The 26,695-nt window shown below is 35.0% G+C and overlaps 1 protein-coding gene and 1 non-coding gene across 2 annotated transcripts in view; both read right to left on the bottom strand.

Annotated features, from left to right (window-relative positions):
* Fam117b (family with sequence similarity 117 member B) overlaps window positions 1-26,695 on the bottom strand; it is a gene marked incomplete at its 5' end in the record, with an annotated part of 89,432 nt that overhangs the window by 23,937 nt on the left and 38,800 nt on the right. Inside the window, 3 exon segments of the mRNA XM_015480979.2 lie at window positions 4,654-4,767; window positions 6,163-6,255; window positions 12,694-12,845. Coding sequence (XP_015336465.2) covers window positions 4,654-4,767; window positions 6,163-6,255; window positions 12,694-12,845 — 359 coding nt within the window.
* Trnaa-agc lies at window positions 20,091-20,163 on the bottom strand. The gene has a single exon. It is a non-coding gene; the product is annotated as a tRNA-Ala (tRNA).

Genomic DNA, 26,695 nt, shown 5'->3' with positions numbered 1-26,695 from the left:
GTGGTTTGTGTGGGAGGGGGGAGGGTGGAGGATGGGAAAGGCAGCGGAGCACAACAGACACTAGGATGGCAATTTGTAAATCAATGGATGTGAAACTGATGTGATTCTGCTATCTGTGTATGGGGTGAGGGTGGGAGTTCATAACCCACTTGAATCAAAGATGTGGAATATGAATATGTCAAGAAATTTGTAAATGTTTTGAACAACCCACAATAAAAAAATTTAAAAAAAAAAAAAAAAGAAAATGGCAATTTCATCATGGAAAAAAAAAAAAAATAAATAAATAAATAAATTACAGCCATCCTAGTGGGTATCAAGTGGTACCTCATCCCAGCAGCTCAAGAGGCTGAGACAGGAGGATTGCAAGTTCAAAGCCAGCCTCAGCAAAAGCGAGGTGCTAAGCAACTCAGTGAGATCCTGTCTCTAAAACAAATCCCCTAACAAAACAGGGCTAGGGATGTGGCTCAGTGGTTGAGTGCGGCCTCCCCCACCCCCACTCCGTCCCCCAAAAAAGTGATATCTCACTGGAATTCTGAACTGCATTTCCCTGTTGCCAAATTATATTGAACACCTTTTTCACATGCTTATTGACTGTGTATCTTCCTTGGTGAACTCTCTGTTTGGATACTTTCTCCATTTTTAAATTGCAACTATTGAGTTGCAATAGTTCTTTATATATTCTAGATAACACTTCTTTACTAGATAAATGATTTGTAAATATTCCCCCCTGTCTTTTCATTTTCTTTTTGATGTTCTTTGAGGCACAAAAAAGTTTTCAATGAAGGTCAATATTATGGTTTGGATGTGAGGTGTTCCCTAAAACCTCCTGCTAATGCAGGAATATTTAAGGTGAAATGATTAGAACATGAGAACTGTGACTTGACCAGTCCATTCTAGTTTGAATGGACTAACTGGGTTGTAACTTAAGCAGATGTGGCATGGCTGGAGGAGGAAGGCCACTGGGGACATCACCTGGAAGGGTGCATCTTCCCTCTGGCCCCTTCCTCCCTATCTCACTACCTGTTCCCCCTTCCCCTTCTCTCTGCTTCTTGACCCTGCCATGAGCTGACAGTTCTTCTCTGCTGGGTCCTTCCCCCATGATGTTGCTGCCACTTCACCCTGGGTCCAGAGCAGTATAGTTGGCCATCTATGGACTGACACCTCTGAAACTTTCATTCCCAAAATAAACTTTCCATTCTCTTAGTCATTCTTGTTGGGTGTTTTTGACCACAGTGATGAAAATGCTGACTAAGACAACCAATTTATCTACTTTTTCTTTACTTACTTGTGCTTTTGGTGTCATACCTAAGAAACCATTGCTTAATCCAACATCACAAACATTTTTGCTTGTTTTCTTCTAAGAGCTTTTAGTTTTAGCTCTTACATATAGGTCTTTGATCTATTTTGAGTTATTTTTGTAACTGGTATTGAGGCAGATATTTAAAATTGTACGTAAAGGCTAGAACTGGTCTCCTATTCTCAAAATTCTGAGGACTGAATGTGTAGCTCAGAATCCCAATTCCAGCTCATGTGATCTTGGACAAGATACCCGATCTCTCTTGGCATTGATATTCTAGTCTGTAAACTGGAGATACAATCCAAAAGATGAGACTTAAACACCTACACTACATACAAGCACTGAATAGAGTGCTTGCCATTCAGTAGGCAGTTCAACAGAGTTCAACTATTTTTTTATCACCTTCTAAATATCACTTAAGTTTATCTGTTTTCACTAGTTTCAAAATTTCTACCTTACTTGAGGTCACCAACATTTCTTACTTGGATTACTAAGTCCTATTCTTAAATGGTTTCCTCACCTCTAAACTTATCCTTCTGCAAATTCATTCTTTACTCTGAACCTATAATGACCATTATAAAATGCATATTTGATCATGTGTCCATCTTCTAGATTTCAAAAAATGGTCTGCTGGTGTCCCAAAGATGAAATCCCAATGTGTTAACAACCAGGACATGAAGCCTTTTAGGTTTGGCTGCTATTTACTTCTCCAACTTCATCTTTTACTACTACCCCTAACCAGGACCAAGACTACTTCTAGTTTTAGAACACTGGCTAATTCCTACTTATCTTTCAGGAATCAGCTAGACAACACTTTCTCTGAGAAGCCATTCTCAGTCCACTCTAAACCCTATTAACACACAATCTTCTAATTAACTATTTCCTTATCTCTCTCCAATGAGAATTGATGAGGATGTGACAGTATTTCTTTATCTCTATATTCCCTAATGAGTACTACAGTACCAGTCATAAGATAAATATTTAATAAATGCAGGGTGAATGGATGAATGGTCTTGAAAGTACACATTAGTCTACGCTTTTGCACTAGAAAGAAAAGCTACTAAAACAAAGCCATATCTATAACTCAATTGAAAATTTTTCATGTTTATAGTTTGAGAGGTTTAATTCAACATGAATACCAGGTGTCATAACTATCGAAATGCATATATGTGTCCTATTTGTGGTAAGAGGTCAAGATGCTTGATGTGTCAAGTGTGCAAAATTCAAGGTAGACAAATTTATTTTTCAAGTTGCTCTATTTTCTAGGCTTTACTTTTTCTGCAAAGGCATGTTTTTGAATTAACATGTATTTCTTGTATGCTTTAATATCACTTATTAATAAAAAAAATTCAAGTTTCAAGGAAAAAAGTTTTGGACAGTTTTAAGAAATTATTAACTATAGTGAAACTTAATTCACTTAAAAACTTATTAACTCCTATTAACACCCCTTAATTCAATGAAATTTCATCTTAATCTTTACTTGGAGTAAAAATATAGACTGGCTTGCTTTATCTTTCTGAAATACATACCAAGTTATTTTTGGATGAATTGGAGGGGAAGGATGGATCTGTGAAACCATCTAAGTCTTCAGTCTTTTGAGGGTGAAGAGGTGTGGTTTTTAATTAATATTCCAATTTTGATAAATTTGGAATATTAATTAAAATAATTTTAATTATAATATAAATTTTTCACATATTTTGAAAAGTTTACATTTCTGCTTCTTCAGAAATAAACCCAGTTTGTGTAGGTTTTTAAATGTGTTAATGTCTAATTATGTGTGTTTATCTCCCAAGTACTAGGGATTGAACCCAAGGGTGCTCTACCACTGAGCTATATCCTCATCCCTTTTTATTTTGAGACAGATTTTTTTCACCAAGTTGCCCAGGCTGGTCTCAAACTTATGACTCTTCTGTCTTTGCCTCCCAAGTAGCTGGGATTTTTGTGTCCCCAGTCCCAGCTTAAAATATATTTTTTTTAAATTTTTTTAGCTGTAGATGAACACAATACCTTTATTTTATTTATTTCTTTATTTTTAAGTGGTGCTGAGAATCGAACCCAGTGCCTCACACATGCTAGGCAATCGGTCTGCTACTGAGCCATACCCCCAACCCCTTAAAATATCTTATATATGGAATAAAGTTACCAATCAGCCTATAAATTTGTAAAAAAATAAAAATTGACCGCTATATTAATATTTTAAGACAAAAAATATTAAAAAATATATATACCGTTACTCATACTTTCTACTGCGAACAATCCACATATACTTAGCAATCCTTAGAAACTCATCCCATAAAAGTGGTTGGCAAACTTTTCCTATAAAGGACCAAGCAATAAATATTTTAGGTTTTGTGAGCCAGCTAGTCTGTTAAAACTACTCAATGATATTGTACTAAGAAAGGAGTCATAAACAATATACAAATAATGAACATGGCTTTGTTCCAATAAAACCTTATTTACAAAAAACAGGTGGTGGACCACTTGGTTTGCAAGCCATAGTTTGCCAATTCCAGTCCTAAAAAATGATATGAAAGGGCTGAGGATGTGGCTTAAGCGGTAGCACGTTCGCCTGGCATGCGTGCGGACCAGGTTCGATCCTCAGCACCACATACAAACAAAGATGTTGTGTCCACCGAAAACTAAAAAATAAATGTTAAAATTCTCTTTCTCTCTCTTAAAAAAAAAAAAAAATGATATGAAAGTTGCAGAACTAAAAGCTGTCTAGTTTCCAGGGTTTACTGCCTCACTGTTGAGAAAGAAAATTGAATCTAGTCTCCTTCACTCCCAACCCTTCACTTTAAAAGATTCAATCATGGGACCTGAAATGAACTTGCTCATGTCCTGCCAAAAGACTCCAGCCAATTTCAATTCAGTCAAAAAGAAGTGTTCCCTGACCAAGCCATCAAAAGTAGTTCATGGGGCTGTATGTAAGGAATTAAAGTGGTCAAAGGATTTTCCTTTCCAAAAGACTTCATGATACAGGTATTATTATTTCCAATCTTCAGATGAGGAAACTGAAATTTAGAAAGGATAAGCTACTCATCATCTAGGGTTTTTGTTCCATAACCAGTGGTAATGTCTCTGCATTATTCTGCCTCCAACATAGTGAATCAGTAAAGACCAAACTATGGCAAATCAAAATATATAATCAGCCTTTAGAAGTCAGATCTTACACTACAAGAAAATATCATTTTTGTAAACTTAATATTGTTTTCTTTTATAAAGGTTGTCAAGTCAGTATTTAAATTATTGTTTTAAACATGTTTTGGACATTTCTGCTTTAAATAATCACCTTCAAAGTAACAAATAACCAGAACAAATTTCTTTTCTGGATTTTGTGGTTTCTGTGCTCCTACCTGACTCTGGTTAATAGCTGCATGGTTGCCATGGAATGGAGACTGTCTTTCTTTATCTCGATGATGCCGACTGCTGTGTTTACTTCTCTGCAACTGCTGGCGTAATTTTGCAATCTGAAAAAGAGAAAAACAAGTATACCAGAGTGATTTCCACACTAAGTAAAAATACATCCTTGCTTAATAAGAACCAGTAAAACTACCCTTAGTAAGTCATTTGAACATTAAAAACCAGATTGCAATATCCAATTTCTTGTACAATTTTTATACATACACACAATTCATTTCTTTTAAAAAGAAACAGAACATGGGCTGGGGTTGTGGCTCAGCAGTAGAGCACTCACTTAGCATGTGCAGGGCCCTGAGTTCGATCCTCAGCACCACATAAAAATAAGTAAATAGGGCTGGGATTGTGGCTCAGCGGTAGCGCGCTCGCCTAGCACATTCGAGGAGCTAGGTTCGATCCTCAGCACCACATAAAAATAAACAAATAAAATAAAGGTTTAAAATAAATAAAATAAAGGTATTGTGTCCAACTACAACTGAAAAATAGATATTAAAAAAAGAAAAAGAACTATATTCAAATATTGTTCTCAGTCTTCAAGCTTCCTGAGTACTAAGCAAATAAGTTTTCAGCACCAAATAAATTACAACTTTAAGAATTCAAAAAGAACAGCAATTATTCTCTCATTGCTCTTACCATAAGTCAACTTGGATTCAGAATTCTTTACTAAATACCTAACTTTTAATGGCTCCAAAAATTAAGTAGCATTTAAAGATCTAGTCAAGCCATGAAATGTATTCATAGATATAATCTTTAAATAACCAATGCAATTTCAATGATTATCCTCTGACTGAATTTTTCTTTCATTTACACATTATGTGTAAAATGCAAATGTCATTAATTATAGGCAAAGAAAACAGTAATCACAGCATAGAACCATAATCAACTGGGTTAAACTGAATTACTAAATTTCAGAAACATTACAGAAAAATAACAAACATGAATTTGCTGTATCATTATAATTTATAAATCTGATGTTTACACTGTATTGACAGTTATGGACTCTCCTTCCAAAAACAAAAAGTTCTCACATAATCAGGTAAGTAATGTGTACACTTCCCTATTCAAATCTTTATCCAAGCTAGGCACGGTGGTACATGCCCACAATCCCAGCAGCTCAGGAAACTGAGGCAGGAGGATCAAGAGTTCAAAACCTGCCTCAGCAACTTAGCGAGATCTTAAGCAACTCAGTGAGAGCTTGTCTCTAAATAAAATACAAAAAAAGGGCTGGGGATATGGCTCAGTTGTTAAGTGCCCCTGGGTTCAATGCCCAGTACCAAAAAAACAACCATCAACAATCAATATCCAATCGATACAATTACTTTTTCTGTTGTTCTCTCTCAATTAAAAAAAATCAATGAAAAATGACAAATTGTTGCTGCCTACAACTTTAAAGAACTAGCCAAATGAAAGATAAAATTTCCAGTTCCTTGGAACACCTTCCTGACCTCCTTAAGTTGATCCGTACTGCCCCAGGATGCTGAGCGTTTGTGAGATCCTTTCTTCTTTTCAGAGTACTCTTCAGCCCATGCACTCTCTGTCTATAATGGAAAAAAAGAGGGGTGGAGAGCATTTTAACAAAAATCACTTAATAACAATGTATGTCACATTTTTTTCTACTACAAAATACATTCTTCTTACCAAAAAAAAAATAAGATATTAGAAAGCATTTAAAATACCACAAAGTACCCACAATTCTCCCAGCACCAATTATATTTAGCATATTTCATTTTTATTACTAAGTTACCAATAACTTATTCATATACTATTATTATTACAGATTTATTGAACAAAGTATAGATGCATGCTAATAACTGCTAATCTTCTTCCACTCTTCTTAAGTGCTAGGCACTATGTTTTCTTATGCTTTATCTGATTTAATACATGTACAGATTTCTAGAAGTTTTGCAGATAAGAAAACTGACAATGGGGGGTTAGATAAGTTGCCTATCTCACAGATTGAAGTGGGAGAGCCAAGAAATAAACCTGGCTCCAGAGCTCACAATCTTAATCTTTATACTGTCTACTCTTGCTTTAGAAATGTACAGAGAATAGCTTCAAAAATGTTCTTTAGGGGGCTGGGGTTGTGGCTCAGAGAAAAAGTGCTCACCTAGCATGTGTGAGGCACTGAGTTCGATTCCAAGCACTACATAAAAATTAAATAAAGGTATTGTGTCCACCTACTAAAAAAATAAATGTTTTAAAAAAAATGTTCTTTAGGTTATACTAAATCTGGAATCTGAAAATAATGTATCAGAAATTAAAAATGATAAATCATGAATTCTTGGCACACGAAAATATGCTTTGCTAGACACACTGGCATATGCTTGTATTACCAGGTGTTTGGGTAGCTAAGGTTGGAAGATCATTTGAAGCCACAAGTTCAAGACTAGCCTGGCAACAGAACAAGACCACATCTCCAAATAAATAAAAATAAATTGCAGGGGCCATGGTTTAAAAAAAAAAAAAAAGTAAAAGAAAAAATACTCAACTTCATGGATAATAAGAGATATGCAAGTTAAAACTTTAGCAAAACTGGGCAATTTGATAACAAACTCTCCTACATTGCTGGTGGGAGTGCACCTTCAAGGTTAGTGCAGCCTTCATGAATGGAGATTTTGGCAACTGTTATTAAGGTTATAAATACACATACTGCTTGATAACTTGGTAATTTATCCTGCAAACATATGAAATATACATTTTTAAAAAAATATTTTTTCAGTTGTAGATGGATACAATATCTTTATTTATTTATTTGAGCTACAGCCCCAGCCCCATGAAATATTCATTTTAATGTGCAAAATGACATATCCATATGATTCCTTACAGCAGTGTTCTTGAAAGACTGAAATAATATAAATACATTGTATTTAGACTTCACTAAATAAATTGTAGCATATCTTTACAATAGATTTGTACCTATAAAAAATAAGTAAGAAAATTCACAATGTAAAAATGTTAAACAATCTCCAGATACAGTTAAGAAAAGCCTTAAGGCTCAGTATGGTCTGTATAGCAATTGCCTTTATATGGGACAGCTAGAAGAATATGTTATCTCTGGAAGAAAATACATGGTAAACAAAGAAACTGATTATCAGAGGCTGCCCTGTGACAGGAAGATTCTTCACTATAGACCCCTCTGGACCACTTTAATTTCGTACTACATAAACATATATAGCCCATTCAAATCAACAAGTAGTAATAAAAAAATTTTACTCACAGTTTTAGGTATCCTTTACACTCAACCTACCAATTACTAATTATAAAATGGTCTAGTTTCAAACAAAGACAAAAAAAAATAAATTTTCCAAAATCAAGAAATTATTTTCCTTAACATAAATTCCTAAATATAAATTATGTTCCTAGATTATGTTCCAAGCCCAAGCTTGGATCCCTTTGTAACTAAGAGGACTCCATTCTGACAACGAACCTTAAAAACCAAATCAGAGGGCTGGGGTTGTGGTTCAGCGGTAGAGCGCTCGTCTAGCAGGTGCGATGCCCTGGGTTCATCCTCAGCACCACATAAAATAAATAAATTTTAAAAAGGGATTGGGCTGGGGATGTGCTCAAGCGGTAGCGTGCTCACCTGGAATGCAGGGGGGCGCTGGGTTCGATCCTCAGCACCACATTAAAAAAATTCTCTCTCTCTTAAAAAAAAAAAAAAAAAAAAGGTATTGCATCCAATTTCAGATAAAAAATAAAAATATTAAAAAAAAAAAAAAACCAAATCAGAAGAAAGGACTGTAATTCAGTCAACTGCCCACTACTACTGAATGCCCTGTTCCATCCTAAACTCCACTTTCAGTTCAGGATTATCAATTGATAAGTCATCTCAGGAGTAGTAACTCTTATTGTGCTTTATGATTTTTCATGTGAGGGTCCACTGGCTCTGTAGTCAGTTGTTAAAACACCCGTCACAAACACCAACTCATGTAGGGTGGGGTGCTGTATAGCTATAAACCTGGTGACACAAGAGAATCTCAAGTTCAATGCCAGCCTTGGCAACTTAGCGAGAACCTGTCATAGAGTAAAAAATATAAAGGGCTAGGGATGTGGCTTAGTGGTTAAGTGCCCCTGGATTTAATTGAAAGTATCAAACTAAAGCCAAAATCAAGGTAATGAATGATCTTAATACTAGAAATTGTTTAATTTTAAATCATTCTTGATAAAATACAGCACAGTATGCATGGTTCATATATTGATGTTAAACACATGTTTAAGTCCCATCCACCTCAGTTATATGTCTCTGTAATCTTACTTATCATATAGGATGACTTTTAATTTCTCCATTTTATAAACAGGAATAACAATCTATCCACTAAAGTAATAGGTGAATTAAAGGAGTTAATATATGAAAAAGGTTTAATTTTTAAGCCCAATGCCACGGACAAAATATTCAATAAGTGTTAGCTGCAATTTTCATTCTATTATGTCAAGTATTCAAACTTTTTTTTTCTTTTTTAATCTCTTATGGTCATGGAAATATGATAAAAAAAAGGCTGAGTAATAATTTCACTTAAAAACAGGATAGAAACAGTAATTTTTACTTTATAAAAATATTTTTGTGAGTTCTAATCAAATGTAAGTGATAACAGGAATTATAAACATTAAGTGGGAAGAAACAAAGCCTGATTCTTGAATGTAGTCTATGGGCTTGCATCTGAGTGAGAGATGAAGCAAAGAGGGCAAAGCAAGAATAGGAAACTATTCTCCACATTTAAATATCCATATTAATTTTATACTTAAAATTTCCATATTAATTTTTATAATTTTTTATAAAATAAAAAAACAACTCTCGGGGCTGGGGATGTGGCTCAAGCGGTAGCGCGCTCGCCTGGCATGCGTGCGGCCCAGGTTCGATCCTCAGCACCACATACAAACAAAGATGTTGTGTCATACAAAGATGTTGTGTCTGCCGATAACTAAAAAAATAAAAAAAATAAAAAAAAAAAACTCTCATTTTAATTGGTACATAATAACTACACAGAAAAGTGAGTTTCACTGACTCATATTCATACATGTACATAATTTTCACATATATCACTATATTAACTTTGTGCTAAAAATGATCATGAAGAACTACTTTGTGGATATAGTTCCAAATTCAAGAATTGTTTGCTTAAACAACTGTTTGCATATACTTGCATCTAGGGTTTAATAGTTTCATATTTAACACGGGTCTTACTTGCTAAGTTTCTCAAATAGAGCTTGGGGGAAAGAAGTTGGCTTATGCTTCTTTATATAAAAAGGAGGGAAAAAACCTTAAAGAAAAGGGAGAATCTCTATAGATAGAATAACCCTTAATACATTAATTAAAAAACAAGGTTGCAGAAGACAGTATAAAATATTGTACTTTGTATGTGTAAAGAAAATCACCTGGGCTGGGGTTATGGCTCAGCAGCAGAGTCCTTGCCTAGCATGTATGAGGCCCTGGGTTTGATCCTCAGCACCACATAAAAATAAAGGTATTGTGTCTATCTACAACTAAAAATTAAAAAAAAGAAAAAAGAAAAAGAAAAGAAAATCACCTTTTCCCTTTTTTTTTTTATTCTACCATTTTTGCAATCTAAAAAAAAAATAAATAACTGAAGGATCATCAATGAATACTAAAACTGATAGGTAAAAAGTTAGTAGGGAACAGGATATTCATGTGCCAAAAATTATCCCACAAACTACTTGCTAATTGCAAAAGGAAAAAGTTCATTTACAAATGTGTAGGATAGGGCTGGGGATGTGGCTCAAGCGGTAGCGTGCTTGCCTGGCATGCGTGCGGCCCGGGTTCGATCCTCAGCACCACATACAAAGATGTTGTGTCCGCCGAAGACTAAAAAATAAATATTAAAAAATTCTCTTTAAAAAAAAAAAATGTGTAGGATAATTCATTTTTAAAATCCCAATATTATTAAGAAAAAAGTATTAGAATGTCCTGCTCTTAGATTAAAGAAGATCAAAGAAAAATAAAATATGATGTATAAATTTTGGATTGGATCCTACTTTAAAAACAAAAACAAACAAAACAAGGTCTGGAAACAGGCCTCTTAGAATCCTAGGCTTACCCAAGAAAGCTACTGAGAGGCAACAACAGAACTTATTCTGAGGTCAATGGAATTAAGTCTGGGGAAAAAAATTTAACATTTTCCTTTCCTCCTAGTATTATATTCTTTCAGCCAATGGAAGGAGGTTTTATTAAAAACAGCAACTGTTACTCAAATAATAATAATTTAAAAACAAAAATAGTTCCATCTCTTCAGTTTTTCCTTAACATCAAGATTTTAATTTTTGGTGTTACTTTTATCTAGCAAACATTGTTTTTTTTTTTTTTTTTTTTCCTGCAATAAAGTCCAGATTTTTCTTGCAATAAAAGAAACAACCCCTATCTGGGTACAGTGGTGCAAGTCTGTAACCCCAGTGGCTCAGGAGGCTGAGGCAGGAGGATCGCTAGTTCAGAGCTAGCCTCAAAAATGGAGAGGTGCTAAGCAACCCAGTGAGACCCTGTCTCTAAATAAAATACAAAATACAGCTGGGGATGTGGCTCTGAGTTCAACCCCGGGTACCAAAACAAAATAAAACAACCACCCCTAAACAAGTTTGTAGATTTATAAATAACTACCTTCAATAATTTGACTTTGTATTAGTTTCTAATTTACCAAATATTTAATTTTAGTAGATTTTAATTATACGCCATCTTATAAAGTTTCTGAACATAGATCTTTTCCACAAATTTGAAAAGCCAATCCATAAATTTCAAAAATAAAGCAATCTTATAAAATATGGAAATCAACCTGCAACAGTGAAAAGAAAGCCTCTGAGACATGAAAATTCTAAGAGAAAATAAGAATTTTAAAAGCGAAAAGATGACTGGTGTATGCCATAATAAATAGGAAAGAAATCACAATCACATACTCAAGATAAACAACCTATAAGATAAATAAGCCTGAGGTAAGGAAGTTGGAAAAAGAATTGTAGATGGATATAGTATTGTAGGTGGATAGTTTTTTTCCCTGGTTATACAAAGTTATCCAACTATCTTCTGCCCTGTTATTTTTTGTATTGGAATTAAACCCAGGCTATTGCACATTAACTTGTTCCTTTTTGTTGCTTATTTTTGTATATTTAAGTTGGATAACTTCTATATAACTTGTTTTTATTAATATTGGGAAAGTATCTGAACTCGACAGAGATATACAAAGAGCTAAAAAGCACATACAAAGGTGCTCAACAAACCAGGAGTGGTGTAATCCCAGTAGCTTGGGAGACTGAGGGAGGAGGATCACCAAGTTCAAAGCTAGCCTCAGCAACTTAGTGAGGCTATGTCTCAAAATAAAATATACATATATATATTTAAAAAAGAAGGGGGCACTGGGAATGTGGCTCAGTGGTTAAGCGCCCCTAGGGTTCAATCCCTGGTATCAAAAAACAACAACAACAAAAAAACATTGTTCAACATCATTAATCATATACAAAAACACAAATCAAAACCGCTTCACACGAATTAGGAGACTATAATAATATTTTTAAAGGGAAAATAAAAAGTGCTGGTAAAGATGTAAAGAAACTAAATCCCAAGTGTTTCTGGTGCATCTAATGTGAAAACAATCTGACAGTTCCTCTAAAAGGTAAACGTTTATTGTAAAAATAGTAACGAATTGCTATATGACCCAGTAATTCCACTCCTAGGTATAGAATAAAAGAAACTGATCCTTAAACTAGGAATGGAACCACCATATGACCCAACTATCTCATTGCTTGGTATATATCCAAAACAGCTAAAATCAGCACACTACAGGGATACAGCCACATCAATGTTTAAATCAAAACAGCCAAGTTATGGAACCAATCTAGGTGCCCTTTTGATAAGCCTCTCAGGAAATCCTAATGTACACAAATGTTTCAGGAATTTGTACAAAGGGTAGAACAAATAATTTGAGAAATGACTTTCATAGTGAAACACTTCAAGATAAGAATTATAATAAACCTACCTGTGTAGCTTTGTCCCTCATGCAAGGTGCAGCTTGCCCATGACTGTCACGAGGCCAGTGCCCAGCTAGGTATGGAGCTGCAAGTGTATCCAGGGAAGAAGTGCGACGGATAATACTGGAGGGGCTTGAGGAAGGAGGTCGCGTTTTGTCACCTAGATTTAAAAAATATATATTTATTTTTAAAAATAGCTTAGGAAGAAAACAAGTTATATAGAAGTTATCCAACTTAAATATACAAAAATAAGCAACAAAAAGGAACAAGTTAATGTTCAATAGCTTGGGTTTAATTCCGATACAAAAAAATAACAGGGCAGAAGATAGTTGGATAACTTTGCATAACCAGGGAAAAAAACTATCCATCTACAATTCTATATCTAGCTATATATTATTCAAAAGTGAGGATGAAACATTAATTCTCAGATGACTAACAAGATTTACCAAGCAAAGACACCCTCTGAAAAATATTACTTTTTAAAGAAAGGTACCACCAAAAGAAGAAGATCGAAAAGATCAGATCAGGGTTTAAGAAGCAGCACTGACAAGCAAATAAATTAACAAACTAATGGATAAACATAAGTAAATATATACTGTAAAAATAATAACTAAGCAGTTTAAAAAAACTAAAATACTAGATAACAATATGAGAATTGGGATAAGGGTGAATGGACAGGGGGAAAAAAAAAAGGGACTCTATTTTAGCCTAGGGAGTAATGTTTTAAAATTTGGCACTTTATAAATACCATGAACATATATGTCAATAATCAGCTTCAAAGTGCTACCTGTTAACTTTCTTCTTTTTGGTGGGGTCATGGAGTATTGGGGAATGAACCCAGGATGCTTAACCACTTTATTTTAAGACAGGGTCTTGCTAAGTTGCTTAGGGCCTTGATAAGTTGCTGAGGCTGGCTTTAAACTTGCAATCCTCCTGCCTCCCAAGCAGCTGGGATTATAAGTATGTGCCACCGTGACCAGCCCGATAACTTTTTTCTAATGCTCTCTAGTTCTAAGAACTCTTGAGCTGCTTTTTGATGGTCTAAAATGCCCTTGACTATTGTGACCCTAAACTGGGTGGAGCTGTGTATTTTCAGAATGAGAATCATACTTAGTTCCCTTCTCATGCAGCTTATTAGAGACCTGCAGGTTGTGAGGGCTAGCTAGACCACAGCAAGAAAGAGAGGGCAAGTATTAAGAAGTAATGGGGAAGATCTAAAGAACACACAGAAGACACAAGAAAGGAATACTCCAGAGAAAGGAAACACCTACTAGAGGGAAAAGGAAAGAGGAAAAGAATATCAGTTCTATATTATATTTAAATATATAACCAATCACAGAATGTCAAAAGGACTTTAGAGATGTGGCCCCAATGTAATCATTATTACCTTTCCTCACATTTGTGTATCATTCATTTAAGCACATTCTGTGAAATAGGTATTATCCTCATTTGTTAAATGGGGTGGAGAAAAGAGGTAGGCTAAGTACATGGAGAAATTATTTGCTTGTTGTTCAATAGCTAGTTATAGTAATACCATGATCTGAAATCAGGTTTCTTTCCACTATATTCATGTTGCCTCCCTGTGGTGAGAGGGAGGGTTTGAAGGCTTAACTCCAGTTCTACACCTAACAGATTTCTATCTATGAGAGAAACAAAGAATGGGACAATTCCTGCTCTTCAGTATAGGAAACCAGATGCTATGATATAAACAGTCTCAATTAGTATAGACACACACCTAAAGTTTTTCAAAGTATGTGTTAGAGCCAAAGAATCACTTAAGCATTCTCCTAAAAAAGGTATACTCGGGGACCCCAAATCAAAACTCTAGGCCTACCAAATCAAAATTTCTAGGGGTGGGGGGAGTAATTTTCTTTAGAACCACATTATCCCTGGCATCCAATAAATGTCTACCTAAATCTCTTTCTTGTTTATAAATTAAAATCTTGTTTTATAATTTTCAGGGAACTATGAGGGAATAATGAAAAATCACATAGGAAGTCAAACTCATGGCCAAAAAACATTAGTGACAATTTTTCATATCATTAGTAACAATATTTATAGTGCCTAGTTATTATCCTACTCCAAACATCAACAGAACCTTCAGAGGATGGCGTAATAATACAACTGCCTTGTGATAACTTACCAGCTAAAAAGACAGCTTTCAAGATAAAGCTCATTGATCCCTTGCTATTGAGATTACCCTAGGAATGCATAAACCAAATCAACTGAAAGAATCAACCACAAGCTTTGCAAAATGAGTAAGTTTCAGAGTAAATAAAAGGGGTATTTACCAATACATGAATGTTGACTAAAAGATAGTCATGTGGGCTGGGGTTGTGGCTCAGTGGTAGAGCGATTGCCTTGCATGCGTGAGGCCCTGGGTTCGAGCCTCAGCACCACATATAAATAAATAAATAAATAAAATAAAGGTATTGGGTCCATCTACAAAAAAAAATTATTAAAAAAAAAAGATAGTCATGTGAATTACTATAGAAAAAGAATGGCAATAAAGCAAATGTAATATATAAGGAGAGATTATATAAAAAAGAAATGAAAACATTGCAAACATCAATTTCTAGTTAATAACTAACTTGATTAACATTTCTCATTTATGAAAACTTAAATTCTGCATTTTTCATTTATGAAAACTTACATTCAGGCCTTTTTTTTTTTTTTTTGGTGGTGGTAGTGGGGACTGAACCCAGGGTCTCACACCTCACACCTGCTAGGTAAATGCTCTACCACTGAGTTACGACTCCAGTCCCCATAAAATGTCAAGTATATATATATATATATTAGTTATAAACGGACTTTATTTTATTTTACTTATTTTTATGTGGTGCTGAGGATCGAACCCAGTGCCACCACATCCCTGTGCCAAGTTTTGATAAATAATGCCAAGTTTTGATAAATAATCATCAAGTGTCAATCGAGATCACACATGTGGTTTAACCATTGCAAATGAATCTATATATAATTTTCTGTAAGAGAAGAGTGAGACTGGTTAGAATTAGCAGTGAAAGTGGAAAACATGTTCTGTAAATAAATGGACCTCATTAAAACTATATTCAGTGTGCACATCTTTTAAGACTGACTCCTCAAATCTCAGAGTGAAATTAAAGTTATTTCAAAACTAATGATCACGGGGCTGGGGATGTGGCTCAAGCGGTAGCGCGCTCGCCTGGCATGCGTGCGGCCTGGGTTCAATCCTCAGCACCACATACAAACAAAGATGTTGTGTCCGCCGAAAACTAAATAAATAAATATTAAAAAAAAAAAAAAAAAAAAACTAATGATCACATTTAAGACTCTACTTACTTATAAAGAACACTTAAAATGAACTGCAGGATAAACAGGATACAACAAATGTCCAAAATGAAAAGAAAATTGAATACATTAGAGTCATATAGTGTAACATTATAGGCCATTCAAAAGAATAAACACAGAAATTGACATGTTCTGGCGTACAGAATCATCGATTATAAACTACGCAAGTCCTCATACATCTACAAAAGGCAAAATCTCATCTCTTGTTTACAAAAGTAGTTAGAAGTAAACATGGGAAGAATCTGGAGAAAATATGTAACTAACCTTTTGGGAAAAGAATTAGGGTTTTAATTTCTATAGGCATTTCTGTACTGTTTGAATTTTTTGTAGGGCGTTTACAGTCAGAGAAAAGATATAAATAACAAAATTTAAAACTAAGTTACTGATTTTTTGAAATAATAAAATGCTGAAACATATATAAATGAATGCATTCGATTTTTGAACTTTTCATAGCTTATAATATCTGGCTTTGGGGAAACTAAGGGCCACAGGCAAAATCTGGTTTATACCTGTTTTATTTATATGGCAAGCTAAAAATAGTTTGCACATTTTTAAATGGTTTTGAAAAAAATAAAAATAATATTCTGTGATATATAATAATAATAAAATTCAAATTTCAATGTCCATAAAGTTTTATTGGGACACAGCAATATTCATTTATATATTATATATAACTGCTTTTATACTGTAAAGGGAGAATTATGTATGTGCAGCAAAAACCTCATGAGGTATCCTCATAGCTTCACAATATGCTTGAGAATACAGGCATATGCTACCACACAAAGCTTAAAATATCAAACCAAACAGAATATTAAATATTATTGTTAAAAATATTAAATAAATGTATGTATACGATTACATTAACAAAGCTACTATTCTAATTTTATATAATGGCAAATACTTTGCCCGTTATTCCCTGTACATGTGAAGACATTTTTTAAGACCTGTCTTCAAATTGCATTACATTATTGTTTTAGTAAGAGACTTACATAGTTACAAGTATGAAAGTTTAGTTGCTGGTAATGTGACCCACATAATAAAAAGATTCAATTCCATTAAGATAATAGTTACAATAGCTGTGTTGCCAATAATCACAAAAGCTGCTTCACAGTATGTCTCAAATACATAATAGGCTTTCAAAATTACAATTATTTCACCAAAACAATGCCAATTTGTTATAAATACTAACCATCTCTCCATGTACAGACTACTTTTCAGTATGTTTTGAATCAACAGAAGATAAACACATGTAGTACATATCCATAAGTTCAAGAAAACATGTCCTCTCACTATTAATTCTGAAACTTGAAAAGCAATAAATACACATACTCACACTACCTAAAAAAATTAATCCCTACTGGGATAGTCACAAGAAGACTGTTCTAAGCTAGAAGCAGAAAAGGGGCACACATAACGATGTAAAGTGGTATGTATCATTAAAATCAAATTGCTAAAAGCTGTCAGGTACTTTAAAAAAAAAATTTGTTTTTTAGTTGGACACATATCTTTATTTTATTTATTTATTTTTATGTGGTGTTGAGGATTGAACACAGGGCCTCGCACATGCTAGGTGAGCGCTCTACCACTGAGCTACAACCCCAGCCCTGTCAGGTACTTTTTACATCCCAGTTATTGCTTCAGTTTCCCAGCAGTGTGCTAAACAAACAAACCTTACAAATAGGTCTAATTTCAATTTAAGTATTTTTAACTATCCAAGAGTTGAGTTTTTCATCAGGCCTCCCAAGATTATTAGAATTATTATTAATTATTACTTCTACAATGGAAACAGAGAACAGAAGAGTTATACATGGTCACAGATAAAAATACTAAACATCTTTGGTTTTGAACTTCCTTCATTTAACCCATTCATTTAAAAATTTTCAGAACCGTGATCAGTGCTAGGTCCTAGAAAATATAAAGAATAAGTTATAGCTAGGTGCAGTGGTGCATGTCTGCAATCTCAATGATTTGGGAGGCTGAGGCAAGAGAATCGCAGGTTCAAAGTCAGCCTCAACAACTTAGTGAGACCTTGTCTCAAAATAAAAAAATAAAATGGGTTGGGGATGTAGCTTAGTGGTAAAGCACCTCTCGATTCAACCCCCAGTATCAAAAAAATAAATAAAAATAAGGGCTGGGGATGTGGCTCAAGCGGTATCGTGCTCGCCTGGCATGCGTGCGGCCTGGGTTCGATCCTCAGCACCACATACAAACAAAGCTGTTATGTCTGCCGAAAACTAAAAAAATAAATAAATAAATATCAAAATTCTCTCTAAAAAATAAATAAAAAATAAAAATAAGTTATAGCCTGCAGTAAAGAACATTTTATACACCTAGCTTGTCATTATACCATTTCCATCCAAGTTCCCCAAACTAATATGATTTTGTGCCCTAATTATGAGAGGTTACAAGAGGGGAGGGAACCTCAAAGAGGAAAAGATGGGAAGATTCCCAGCCTAAGTGAACAAAGCTTGCATTTGTTTATTTTTGTGATACTGAGTATTTTAATCCAGTGGTGATTTACTACCTAGATACTCTCCTAGCCCTTTTTTATATTTTATTTTGAGAAAGGGTACTGCTAGATTGATGAGGCTGGGATTGAACTTGTCATCCTCCTGCCTCAGATTCTCAAGTGGCTGGAATTACAGGTGTGTACTACCATGCCCAGTCAAAGACTATATTTATAAGGCAGTCCACAGGAAGAGACTGACAGCTGACAAAACACTTTGGGACTTGGCATCATCAATTTCACTTTTGGGCCTACATTGTCTCAATCCCTACCAAGTCCACAGAGTTGCAGCCTATGCCATGCTCTTGCTTCCCTCTAGGTCTTCTCTACCTAAATCACCCTCCTAATCCTTTTCTTTGGTTTGGCTAAATCACGCACAACCTTTAAAATTCAGTTCAGATGTTACTTCCTCTGGAAAAATCTTCCTCAAAGAGCTACTCAAGCCCAAGAAACATATCAGCAGAAGCTAGGTCAAAAGCCTCTCCTATGTACTGCTGCAGCATGGCTCACTGAAAAGGTCTTTGGACTATTCCTGCGAGGTTTTGCAGGGTATCAACTTATTTTCCTCCCATCCCCATGATTAGCTGGTACCTGACACAGAAGGTATCTCTTTAAATGGTCAATGAAAAATCAATTTTCTTGGTCAACTACAATAGATCATTTATCCTAAATGAGGTGAACTTGAAAAGAAATGGAGAGAAGAGAATGACTTCTAATGCTATTGTCTTCTATCAACAAGAGGGTTCTATGCAAGAAATTCAGATTTTTTTTTTTAATTCAAGGTAAATAAAAAATGACAACTCCAATTTGACTTTTTTAAAAATTAAGCCTTCAGGGCTGGGGTTGTGGCTCAGCGGTAGAGCACTCGCCTAGCACATGCGAGGCCCTAGATTTGATCCTCAGCACCACATATAAATAAATAAAATAAAGGTATTTAAAAATTAAGCCTTCAGAGAGGTTTCCTACATACAGCAGGGTGTGGCACTGAAAATTTCAGTCAGTGCTTTAGGCTCTGACTACCAGTACCAACCAGTTGAACTGGTTCCTACATAATTACAATGGCAGGAGACCATCCCAAATCATGGCCTGTAGGTATTACTTTACACAGGTTCTATAGAGCTTGTTGAATTGGACTAGGTATTTGTAAAACTTGAACTTGATCAAGCTATATTCCTGATTATCCACAAAATCAACAAGCAGAAAAGATAAATAAGACATGTTCATTTGTTCAAAAAAAAAAAAAAAGAAAAACACTTATTTTTTTCAAGTATGAAAATGACAAATACATAAAGAAAGAAAAAATTCCCAATAGGCCAATCTCCACAAACACTTTTGTATTTATTTCCAGAAAGCTGTCTTACATTTATACACTTTCATTTTATATTTCCAGGGCAATAAATAAGCTCTTCCTAAATTGCTTAGAGCCCAAGTGGCCAAGGCTAGCCTTGAACTTGGGATCCTCTTGCCTCAGCCTCCTGAGTTGCTGGGAGTATAGGCATGCACCACTTCATCCAGCTCACATCACTATTTTAATAAGATATATGCTATGTTTTTTTAATTTCTTTTTTCCGGTGGTGATGCTGGGGATTGAACCCAGGGCCTTGTCCATGCTAGGCAAACACTCTACCAACTGAGCTATATCCCCAGACCTCAAATTTGTTCTTCTTAGATATACGTGACCGTAGGGTGTATTTTGACATACATAGAGTATAACTTATTCTAATTGGGATCCCATTCTTATGGTTATACATGATGTGGATTTTCATTGGCATTCATATGTGAACATAGGAAAGTTACATCTGATTTATTCTACTGTCTTTCCTATTCTCCATCTCTTCCCTTCATTCCCCTTTGTCTAACCCAATGAACTTCGATTTTCCCCCCAACCTCCACTGTGTGTTAGCAGCCATATATCAGAACATTTGGCCTTTCGTTTTTTGGGGGATAGGCTTATTTGGCTTAGCTTGATAGTCTCCAGTTCCATCTATCTACCAGCAAATCCCATAATCTCATTTTTCTTTATGGCTGAGAAATATTCCACTATGTATATAAACCACATTTTCTTTATCTATTTATCTGTTGAAGGGCACTTAGGTTGGTTTCATAGCTTTCCTACTGTCAACTGAGCTGCTATAAACATTGATATAGCTACATTACTGCAGTATGCTGATTTTAAGTCCTCTGGATAACTAGATCAAACAGTGGTTCCATTCCAAGTTTCTGGGGACTCTCTATACTGCTTTCCAGAGTGGTTGAACCAATCTGCAGTTTCACTAGCAAAGTATTTTTAATTTGCATATCTCTAGTTAATAAGAGACGGTGAACATTTTTTTCATATATTTGTTGACTGTTCAAATCTCTTCTGTGAAGTGCCTGTGTTCAGTTCCTGTGCCCATTTATTGACTGGGTTATTTCTTTTTTTGGTGGTAAGTTTTTTGAGTTTCTTATATATCTAAAGTGCAGATATATGCCATTTTATTGGATGGATACACCATAATTTAATCCCATAATGATGGACACTTTCAATGACATACAACTATCTCTGAAAAAATTCTAGATATCAGATTGCTGTACCCAAGGTGACACATAAATTAAAATTTTAAGTATTCCCAAAGAGTCATACACATATAATTATGTAATATGTACTCTTTTGTGTCCCGGCTTCTTTCACTGAGTATAATGCCTGTAACAATCATCTTTGTTGCACATATCAACAGTTCATTTCTTTTTATTGCTGAGGAATCTTCCACTGTGTTACAGTTTGGATTTGAGGTGTCTCCCAAAAGCTCCTGTGTTAGTGCAAGAATTTTCAGAGGTGAAATGACTGAACTGAGAGATCTGTAACCTAATCAGCCCATTTCATTTTGAATGGACTGAGTGGTAACTATAATAACACCTGAAGACTTAATAATACTCTACTGAATAACCCATGGATAGAAGAAGAAATCAGGGATGAAGTAAAAAAAAAAAAAAACACACACACACACTTAGAGGTAAATGATATCAGCAACACAACAAAAATCTCTGGGACACTATTTATGAAGGCAGTTTTAAGAGGAAAAGTTCATTGCACTAAGCACAGTCTTCAAAAGAATGTAAAGTCACCAAATAATATCCTAATGTTATATCTCAAAACCCTAGAAAGAGATGAACAAATCAACACAAAAAGCAGTAGAAGAGCCAGAAATCAACGAAATTTTAAAAATTGATAAAACAGAAAGTTAGTTCATACTTTTTGTGTCCTAAGAAATCTTTGGAGTAGATCCCTGGATCAAGATTTGTTCCTGTTTTCTTCTAGAAGTTTCTCAAATTCAGCCTTCACATTTAGATCTCTGATCCATTTGAACTTCCTTTTTGTGTAGAGTTTGAGGAAAGAGTTAAGGGTTATCCCTCTTGATAATGGATATTCATTTGTTCCAGAACGATTTGTTGAAAATACAATTTTTTAATACTTGATTGAAGTTTATTTAGCTCACAGTTTGAAGGCTAGGAAGTCCAAGAATATGACACTAACATCTGGCAAGGGCCTTCTTACTGTGCAACATACAGCAAAAGGTGGAGGAGGAACGGCAAGAAAACATACATGAGAGAAAGCAGGAATGGGGACTTCCCACTCCCTGGATAATGACATTATAGTTCATTCCCGATGGGAGAGTCTGCATGATCCAATCATCCCTTATTAATCCCCATTTTACAACAGTATTAAATAGAATATGAAGTTTCCAGTATGTAAACATGGAAAGTTATGTATTATCCCAATACATTTATGTAATATCATAAGCACAGCACATATATTTATGAAATATATATCATAAACGTATATATATGTATATATGTTAGTATTCATGTGGTTACATTCAAACCACAGCAAGTATATGATAGTATAAAACATTCATTGCGGAAAGAACAGTCTATTCAATAAATGGTTCTGGGAGACTGGATATTCATATGCACGAGAATAAAATTAGACGCCTATCTCTCACTATGCACAAAAAAACCTTAAAATAGTTCAAAGACTAAATGCAAAATTCCAAACTACGGAACAGCTAGAAGAAAACATTTCAAGACATTGTTATAAGCAAATAGATTTTGGATTAGACCCCCAATTCACTGACCTATCTTTGACACCTTCATTGAAGTATGTAGACTATTTCTGGATATTCTATTCTGTTCTATTGATCTGTATCTCTGTCCAGGCAGTATAGTATAAGTTCATCAACTTTATTATCATTCAATATTGTTTTGGCTGTTTTGGTCTTTGCAGTTTCATATAAACTTTAGGACTGCAATAAGAATTGTCATCCTTGATTCGTTACTGATCTTATGAAGAAATATACTGGATATTGGCTTATATTATATACTTATATATGGTATAATCAAGCAACTTATTACTTTAACATAAAAAGATATTCAATTTTACCAAATACTTTTTCTGTAGAAATTGAAATATCATGTGGCTTTCCTTCTTTGTTCTTAAATAACAATGAAATAACTCATTGTCAGTAGTAGTCATAGTCTAAAAAGTCACATGAACACTGTATTTGCAAATACCAAACCATCAGTTCTAGGGGAAATATACTGTTATATTCCTGTGGGCCTCTAATCACAACATTTTCCTCAACCACTCAATAACCTCGTGCAATGCATTTTTCTGCTTAAAAATGTTGGCACTTAAAAAAAAATGTTAGCACTTTAACAATATCCTTAGGGGCCATCTTAATAACACAATCATTAACAAAAAGCAAAAAAACAGTCACACTAAATAGACTGAAAAGGACATTTGTTTATAGTATGAAAGGTAAAAGAAAGCAGAGTTCTATGTTTGATCTTAGCTAGAACATGCATGTTGGAACATGCTCAAATTTCCATTGCACATGCATGCCGCAGTCTGGCTGGGCACACAATCACGAGCCACCACACAGCTTGTAGATTCAAACAGCAACTCTTTATTCCCGAACTCACATCAGCCGTCTACAAACACGTTCTGGGGAAATCCACGTTCTCTGCCCAAATCCACCTCCACTGGGCTTCTGTCTCCCAAAATATACTCTGAATCCCGTGAGAACTCAAGGGGAACGCAGGCAGCAGGATACGCCCTATTCCCAGCAGGAATAATCTTAAACCTTAAACCTGGAACCTAAACTGGGAACGCCCTAAACACGATTATCATAAACCCGGAACACCCTAATCCGCCTTGGTCCTTGAGCAAGGTCACCTACATTCAATGTCACTGCAACATGGGGTACGCTGGCAAGGAAATTGTCATACCTACTTGGCTAATGGCTCCCAGCACATGCATGTCCACAAATGACTACAAACACACCACAGTGTTGACTTTGCAGTTAACAAATAAATCTTAGCTAATAGGTAAGTCTGCAAATACAGAATCTACAAATAGTAAGGATTGACTGTATATTGAATTTTTACTTATCAAACTTGCATACTTAACATAAACTCTGGATTTGACTTAATAATATTTTGTTTAAAAGATTTGTGTTTGTAATCATGAAGGATACTGATCTGCAGTTTTCTTACAGTGTCACTATGTAGCTTTGTTACTAGAATACTATTACCTCCTAAAATGAGTTGGGATATTATCTCTTACATTTTCTGGAAGGACTTATGGGCATTAGTATTATTTCTTTCTTCAAAGTTTGACAGAATCCGCTATTAAAATCATCTGGTCTGGAGTTTTCTTGATGGGAAGGTTTTTTAAAAGTATCAATTTAATTCTTCTACTAGATACAATGACATTTGTTTCTATTTCTTCTTCTGTCAGTTTTGATAACCTCTTTTAAAAAAAATTTTAATTGTAGATGGACACAATGACTTTATTTCTTTATGGGGTACTGAGGATGGAACACAAGTGCCTCACAAGTGCTAGACAAGCACTCTACCCCTGTGCCACAACTTCAGTCCTTGAATAGCCTCTTTTAAGGAATTTGTCTAGTTCATTTGGGTTGGTGTATTTACTGGAATAAAGTTGTCCACAATGTTCCTTTATTATATTCTTAACTTTTGTAGGACCTGTAGTAACATCTATTTTTTCATTCTTGGCATGATAATTTGTATCCTTTCCCACTTCACCAATCTAAATGAAGATTTATCAATCAATTTTTTGGGGGGGTAGGCGGTTCTAGGGATTGAACTCAGGGGTACTCGACCACCACGCCACATCCTCAGCCCTATTTTACATTTTTTTTATTTAGAGACAAGGTCTCACTGAGTTATTTATTGCCTTCCTTTTGCTGATGCTGGCTTTGAACTCACATTCCTCCAGCTTCAGCCTTCTGAGCCACTGGGATTACCGGCCTGCACCACTGTGCATAGCTTAGCAATTAATTTTATTTTTTTTAGAGAGAGAGAGAGAGAGAGAGAGAGAGAGAGAGAGAGAGAGAGAATTTTAATATTTATTTTTTAATTTTCGGCGGACACAACATCTTTATTTGTATGTGGTGCTGAGGATCGAACCCAGGCCGCACGCATGGCAGGCGAGCGCGCTACTGCTTGAGCCACATCCCCAGCCCTTAGCAATTAATTTTTTTCTTTTTTTATACCTTTACTTATTTATTTTTATGTGGTGCTGAGGACCTCACATGTGCCAGGCAAGTGTTCTACCACTGAGCTACAACCCCAGCTCTTACAAATAAACTATATCCTTTCAAAGAACCAACTTATGGGGCTGGGGTTGTGGCTCAAGGGGTGGAGCTCTCGCCTATCATGCATGAGGCACTGGGTTCGATCGATCCTCAGCACCACATAAAAATAAAATAAAAAGGTACTGTGTCCACCTACAACTAAAAAATAAATGTTTTTTTTAAAAAAGAACCAACTTATGATTTCACAGATTTTAATTATATAATACTTTTCTAATTCACTGATAGCTATCTTTATTATTTCCTTTCTTCTATTTACTTTGAATTTAATTTGTTCTTTTTCTAGCTTCTTAGAAGTGAGATTATTACTCTAGGTCTTTCTTTCAAACTATTTTAAATATAAAATATTTATATTATATTGAATAATATAAATTATTAAAGGAACATTTATGATTGTCCCTCTAAACATGGTTTAATTGTATCCCCCCATATTTGTGCTGTGTTTTCATTACTATTTAGTTCCATATATTTTGTCAGTTTTTTCTTTGCCCATGGATTATCCAGATTTTTTTTCCAATTTCTAAATATTGAGGAGATTGCCCTATGCATCTTTTTTTTAGTTTTAGGTAGACACAATATCTTAATTTTTATTTTTATGTGGTGCTGAGAAACGAACCCAGTGCTTCACGCATGCCAGGCGAGCACGCTACCACTTGAGCCACATCCCCAGCCCCAACCCATGCATCTTTCTATTACTGATTTCTTATTTAATCTTGTTGTGGTCAAAGAATATATTCCAAATGATTTCATTCCTTTCAGTAATACTAGATTTCATTATGAAAGTCTTTGCTCAGCATATGGCTTATCTTGGTGAATGTTTCATGTGCAGTTGAAAAGAATGTATAGCGTTCTTGGTTGCCCTATAAATGAAAATTAGGTTGTATTTGTTGACAGTGTTGCTAAGTCTTCTAAATCCCAAGTGATTTTCTGTCTACTAATACTAGGAAATAAATGTTGAACTCTGACTTCATGGATTTTAAAACTCTGCAACTAATTTGAATTAATTTGTTTTTGATGAACTCATCCTATTATCATTAGGAAATTCTGTTGAATCAGCTTTCTATTACTGTAACAAATACTTGACATAAATCAACTTAAAATGAGGAGAGGTTTACTCTGGCTCACAGTTTTGGAGGTTTCAGTCCATGACTGGTTGGCCCCATTATTTTAGGCCTGTGGCAGCACAGTGTATCATAGTAGGAGCAGGTGGTAGTGGAGGGCTGTTCACCTCATTACTGAGGTGCACATGAAAAACAGGACAGGGTCCCATAAGCCCCTCCATAGGCATGCTATTTATTGACCTAAAATCTCCCATTAGGCTCCACCTTCTAAAGGCTCTATCACTTCCCAATACCACTACCCCAAGATCAGGCTTTTAACAACACACAGGCTTTTGGGGGACATTCCACATCTAAACTATAGCATAAATGTTCCTCTTTTTTTCCTTGGTAATATTACTTATTCTGTAGTCAACATTTTTTCTTTTCTTTTGTTTTTTGTTTTTTTTGGGGGGGGGGGGCA

This window comes from Marmota marmota, unplaced genomic scaffold, assembly GCF_001458135.2.
Source record: "Marmota marmota marmota unplaced genomic scaffold, marMar, whole genome shotgun sequence".
In the NCBI taxonomy this organism is placed as follows: domain Eukaryota; kingdom Metazoa; phylum Chordata; class Mammalia; order Rodentia; family Sciuridae; genus Marmota; species Marmota marmota.
Note: the sequence above shows the minus strand (reverse complement) of the source record. Positions and strands in the feature narration are given on the sequence as shown.